The sequence below is a fragment of the Orcinus orca genome, chromosome 13 (assembly GCF_937001465.1).
Source record: "Orcinus orca chromosome 13, mOrcOrc1.1, whole genome shotgun sequence".
Lineage (NCBI taxonomy): Eukaryota > Metazoa > Chordata > Mammalia > Artiodactyla > Delphinidae > Orcinus > Orcinus orca.
The window spans coordinates 45,772,730-45,779,393 of NC_064571.1; the positions used below are offsets into that span (position 1 = coordinate 45,772,730).

The 6,664-nt window shown below is 40.2% G+C and overlaps 1 protein-coding gene across 1 annotated transcript; it reads right to left on the reverse strand.

Annotated features, from left to right (window-relative positions):
- Positions 1-4,520: 4,520 nt before the first annotated feature.
- On the reverse strand, positions 4,521-5,083 carry LOC101272318 (protein FAM136A-like). Its single transcript, XM_033414227.2, has one exon. It carries the CDS (start codon positions 4,935-4,937, stop codon positions 4,521-4,523), a length of 417 nt encoding a protein of 138 aa, XP_033270118.1. The 5' UTR covers positions 4,938-5,083.
- Positions 5,084-6,664: the final 1,581 nt, after the last annotated feature.

Genomic DNA, 6,664 nt, shown 5'->3' on the forward strand with positions numbered 1-6,664 from the left:
GACTAATTACATCTGAGTATATTTTCTCTTAATTTTTTAAAGCACTTTTACATCTCCTTTCATTGTATCCTTATAATCACCTGTGCAGAAGGTAGGTGACGTACTATTGCACCCATTTGAGAAAGGATGAAACCGAGACACAAGGATTTATTTGTAGAGCAGTAATAGGATGCAGGATGACTGACTCTGAGCTGGACATTTTCTCTTATAGATCCCAAGCAGGAGACCCCTCTAGCCAGTAAATTATTACTATAGAAGTGAGGTAGAATGTGAAACAATTCCCAGGGACTCAGCTTGGGCTTATAGTTTTACAGTTCCATTAAAAACAAAAACAAAAACAAAAAAACAGGGCTTCCCTGGTGGTGCAGTGGTTGAGAGTCCGCCTGCCGATGCAGGGGACACGGGTTCGTGCCCCGGTCTGGGAGGATCCTGCATGCCGCGGAGCGGCTGGGCCCGTGAGCCATGGCCACTGAGCCTGCGCATCCGGAGCCTGTGCTCCGCAACGGGAGAGGACACAACAGTGAGAGGCCCGCATACCGCAGGAAAAAAAAAAAAATCAGAGCAGCTGTTTGTCTTTGATGGAGACAAAGAAATGGAAGATTTTCTATGCTGAGGTAATGATACATCTAGACCAGTGGTTTTTAACCAGGGGCAATTTTGCCCCCTCCCCTCAACCCTCCCCCAAGGATATCTGGCAATGCCTGGAGACATTTTTGATTGTCTTAACTGGGAGGGAGTATTACTGGCATCTCATGGGTAGCAGCTAGGCCTCCTGCTAAATATCCTACAAAGCACAGGACAGACCCCACAACAAAGAATTATCCTGTTCATAATGTCACCAGTGCTGAGACTTGAGGAACCCTGCTCTAGATGTCTCTCTGCCTTGGTTAATGGTGGTTGGCATGCTCTCAATTAGTCACATGTTCAGTCTCTGCCATCAGAATTACATAAACTAATGATGGGCAAAACTTTTAAAAAGAGAGCTCAATAATATGTTCCCTTTCCGTCCCATATGGTTCTTCCTCTTAACTCTTCACCCCCTCTCTCAATCCTTGCTCCCCAGTTGTCATCCTCCCCACCTCCCTGGCTTAATTCATATTTCTGTGTTTCCCCCAGCCTTTTCCTCTTTGACATCAAACTGATGTGGTACCTCTCCACTCTGGCCCCTCTCACTTGCTCTCTGACTGAGCACACAGTCTGGCAGAGACTGGGTGATGGATGAAGTTGCAGGCCCTTGGAGGCACCACCAGGAATGCTGACTGGGTCTCTCTTGGGAACTGCCTATCTCAGAGCTTCTGCTATTAGTTTTGAAAGCCTGCCCAGAGTGCCTTAAAGAAAACCCACAGGCTAATTTTCCCAGAAGCAGAGTAAACTATGCTTCTCTTGGGAGGAGGACAAACAATTATATTCCATACTGCCCTACACATTGTAACCCTATTTGTTTAATATCAGTGAACTATGCCTAGGTAGTCTCTGGACATTCAGATATTTTCAGCTTGCTCTTAGACAGTGGCAGAATTGAATGTACTAAATAAGAGGAGCAATTAGAGTATTGAAGAGAGTTTCTGATTTGGGGGGAAGGAAGGAGGTAGAGAGGGCCAAATTATTTTGGTATTTTATTTTCCAAAAGAATGCTGACATGGATGAGAAGCGTTATCCACATCTCAGTAATAAAGATTAGAACTACATATCTTAAAGAAGTGACTTCTTGAATGTGATTGGGCTAACCATGACTATTTTAATCAGTCTCATTAGGGTTGGCTCTGAACTAGGTAAAATGTGTCAGTTTCTTCAGCTGAATTTTCATCTAGCTCAGCAGTTCTCAAAGTGTGGCCCCCATACCCCTGGGCCCTCGTGAGATGCTTTCAGAAGATCTGAAAAGTCCAAATTTTTCTCATAATGATATTAAGAACTTATTTGCTTTTCTTTTTTCTGTACCACTCTCCTCACTCATTTTGCAGAGGAATGGTTATGAGAACCCCTGGTGCCTTGGCACAAGTCAAGCAGTGGCTTTCAAGTGTACTAGTTTCCAATGTCTTCCTCACCTCCATGCACTCGCAGTAAAAAGAAAATTCAGTTTCACTTAAAATTTTACTTAAGATCCTGTTGAAGCAGTAGAAATTATTAATTTCTGTCAAATCTTGACCCTTGAATACCCATATTTTTAATATTCTGGTTGACAAAATGGGAAGTACACATAAAACACTGTGGCTACATATTGAAGTACAGAAGTGCAGTAGTTGTCTTGAGAAAAAGCACTGCGCAATTGTTTGAGTTGCAAGCTGAACTAGCCAGTTTTTCCATGGAGCACCAGGTTTACTTGGAAGAACTACTGAAATACAAACTATGGTTATTCAAACTTGGGTGTTTGGCAGAACGTTTCAAAAAAATAAATGAAGTGAACCTATTATTTCAAGTGAAAAAAAAACCCTACAATATTTTCTAAAGTTAAAATTTGAGTTTTTAAGCACAAATCAGAATTTTGGAAAACTTGTATCCACCGCTCCGAGTTTGACAGTTTCTGAATACTAAAAGACTTTCCTAATAAGATGAGTGGTGATATTAATTAATGTGATTGTATAGTATTGTATAAGGAAAAGTGTCAACATTGGGAAGACCTGAATAAATCTTTGTACTGATATTTTTGATATAACCAATGAATAATGTTACCAAATCATGGATGGGTGGATGATTCATTCAAAGTGCAAGACAGACCAATGGATTTTAATGTAGCAGAGTAGAAGTTCATTGATGTGAACTTTTTGTTCACAAAAAAGCAATGAACCAAGTTTGTTGGTTTCAGATTCAGACTGCAAATAACCTTTAAAATACCACAACTTACTGGGTTTTGGTGTAGTATCCAATAGTCATATTAACAATTATCTGAAAAGGCTATTAATATGCTCCTTCCTTTTCCAAATACATATCTATGTAAGGCCAAATTTTCTTCATATACTTCAACCAAAACAACATGTTGCAACAGATGGAATGCAGAAGTAGATGTGAGAATCCAATTGTCCTGTATTAAGCTAGACTTTAAAGACCTTTGCAAAATGTAAAATAGTATCTCTCATCTCACTAATTATTCTTTGTTTTAGGGAAAAATAGCTCTTTCTCACAAAACTTAGTTATGTTAACATGTAATGAATGGGTATATTCATATTATTATTTTTTTTGGAAGAAAAATTGTCTTATTTATTTTTAAAACCAAACCACTAGGAAAATATATCACAGTCTTGAAACAGCAAACAGATAGGCTATATTATCAAGTCATAAGTTGGTAAAAACACAACAAGGTCCTTAATAAAACGAAAAGGTGCCCAAACTGGGGCAAGAACAACACGTCGCAAAAGTGGTATTTGGTGACGGGGGGCTGTCCCGTTTTTTGCCGTAAAGGAGTCACAGCTTGCCCCTGAGTTGCTTACTTTTTCTCCTTTGACCTTCGTGTTGCCAAGGGATTGTTTCAACAGAGTTCTGTTATTACAGGGGGCAAAGTAAGCAATACTGGGTTTAGGCTTTCATTCTATTTTGTTTTATGAAAACCAGATTTTTCCAAAGCCAGTGCTTCACAACTCTCTTAATTAAGCAGCTAACAATTCCTCTTTCGCTGTTCATTCCTGAATACTAACAGATAGCACAATCAAAATCCCCTTTCCCTTCAAGGGTGAGTGTCACTGCAAGATTGTCTTGTCACTCGGCTGACTCTGCTGCAGACAGCCTCAGGGCTCATCATGGCTGCCAGTCAGAGGGAAGGTTTGCTTCCCCTACCAGTGTGATAGCGCTTCTTATATTTTTGCATATTTTTCACATATATTTTGCATATTTTTCATGCTGAAAGATGTCATGTGTGAGAATTTTAAGAAATGCGCATCCACATTTTGATGGCCAGAACTGAATATCCGCAAGGACCCTTTCAGAGTTTTTATCCAAACTGCCTCTCCCAACTCTGCATCTTAAAGTAACTTCATGCCCTTGTATATAAAACAAAACCAAGCAAAACAAATCCCCAGAAGCCCCCTTTCCCCTTCTAAATTAGTGACCTCATGAATTTTGTTTTATTTCCAGTTTGTGGGAAATGTTGTAGCGATCCTTCTGGTAAACAGGAGGTTGGCAACAAACAGAAACACGAGAGGTGTTTCTCACACTCCACCAACTCATAAGCAGGTCAGATGAACCTGCCAGCCTGTTGGTATCTGTGTACTAAGAGAATCTGGTACCTTGGAGGGTTCTGGTTTGGTACAAGGGAGACTCCCTGTTGCCAGGATAAGCACTTGCCACGTAAAATTCAGGCTTATAAAAACTCTCCTGTGCTATCTCTGACCCCAATTTTAGCACCAGTTTTTTTCACTTTCTAGGATTCAAACACAAAGGAACCAGTGTCCAGAGGCAAGTGACATAGGCCTTAAACTTGCTGCCATCCTTAATTTCCTCATTCATAAACTTTCCTTAGAAAACCCGAACCCCCATTCCTCTTTTTAAATAGATTCCTGCCTTCAGCCCCGATGGCCAATAGCAGACATCTATTTCCCAATGGATGAGAGACACTCCTTCATCTTCTTGGTCATGGTTGGGATGAGGTTCATGTGGTCATCCACACACTTGGTCACACAGCTCTCCAGCTGCCGTTTCACCTGAAGCTCTTTACTCCCCGCATCTATTGAATCTTTGGCATTGTTGTTGCAATGCATAGTGCACCGGGCCAGGCAGTCCTGGAACTTCTCCAACTCGCTGGTCACCAGGGCCTGGGCTTGAGCCAGAGGTGCATGGCAGCGCTCAATGCACTGGTGCACTTGCTGCATGGACGCCTGGCTGTCCTCACAACAGCCGGCGCTGCACCAGTATGTGAGGCCCTGCATCTTCCAGATGTTCTCTCTCTCCAGGCTCTTCATCATAGAGTCCACCGCCTCCTGCGCGCGGAGCTGCTGCAGCTCCGCCATGGCAACCCCGCGCTGCTTCCTGCCGCGCCGGCGCCCACATGGACTCCCGCGCACGAGCCCCTATTAATATTATTTTAAAATAGGTATGTAAAAACTTTCTATTTTAATTTATATTACAGTAAATGTTAATAGCTAAAATCCACATCACAAAGGGTGTAAAGGGGTCCTGAGAACAATGATTTGGGAACCACTGATCTAGAGTACCATAAATTGCAGTATGGGCACTGCAAACGATCTCTTCAAAGCAAATATGGGCTATTTCCTTTCCTCATTTAAAACAATAATCATTACATTTGGATAGTGTTTTGTACCCAAAGTGCTTTTATATGCATCAACGAATTAATCTTTTGAGTAATCTTATAGGTCAGGTATTGTTTTCTCCATGTTATTAAAAAGAAAAGAAAAGAAAAGAGGTCCAGAGCAATCAGGCAGCTTATCTTAGGTCAGAGAGACAGTAAAATAATGAGATCTGACCTCAGATTTTCCAATTTTAAATTTCATCATATTTTTGAAATACTACCATATAGGTTCAGAAACTGTTAGAAATTATTAGCATGTGAACAATTCAAATTATCATCAGTTTGAAAAAGGGGTTATTAAATTACTTTCAGGTGACCAATGTTAAACTCAAATATATTTTCAAATCATATTGGGTTTGAGTTATGCTCTTTATGTTGACATGCAGATTATTTCAAATTCCGAATTAGTAATATCTAAATGAATGGTTTTTATAACCGCTTTATATCTGTTCATTGTATTAGATTTAACTATGAGAAACTGTCAATATTCTTTTTTTTTTTTTTTTTTGCGGTATGTGGGGTCACTGTTGTGGCCTGTCCCGTTGCGGAGCACAGGCTCCGGGCGCGCAGGCTCAGCGGCCATGGCTCACGGGCCCAGCCGCTCCACGGCATGTGGGATCTTCCCGGACCGGGGCACGAACCCGTGTCCCCCGCATCGGCAGGCGGACTCCCAACCACTGCGCCACCAGGGAAGACCTTCTCTCATTTTTTGACATAAAAATGACAACTTCATGTGGCTCAACTTAACGCAATTTTGAAAACACAGAAGATTAATGGAATCTTTTAAATTAGGTTAAAAATTATATAAAAAGTATGAAAAAGTATAGACTGAATAAAAAGACAGCCTATGTAAAAACCCCAAGTCCTAGTCCCATACCCCAGCATTCTGAGATAACTACTGCCAACAATTTCCTGTATATCGTTTTACAAATTGTCCATGGACACACAATCATACATATATCTGCTAAAACATACACACAAGTGGAATCATACTAAACAAACTACTCTGCAAATTGCTTTTTTTGCTTAATATGTTTGGATATCATTTCATTTGATTCATATATGTAGTTCTATTCCTTTTTTAAAGTTCTATTAATCTATTGGAGGCTGTACAATAATTGACTACTGAATTTAAAAAATATTGACAATAATAATATCCATACGGTAAAATGCACTAATCTTAAAGTTTATTTTCTGCATGTGTATATACATGTGCATGTACATTAATTTCTACATGTATATGTATACCTGTGTAACTGCCACCTATATCGAAGTATAGAATATTCCCAGCATTCTAGAAGACTCCACCAAGTTGATTTTTGGGAAGGAAGAAATTTTCCTCTATTTTTCTAGGTTCTTCTGACTGGTCTAAGAATTAAATTGACATGAGACATACTAACAGGAGAAAATCACACAGAAGTTTAATAA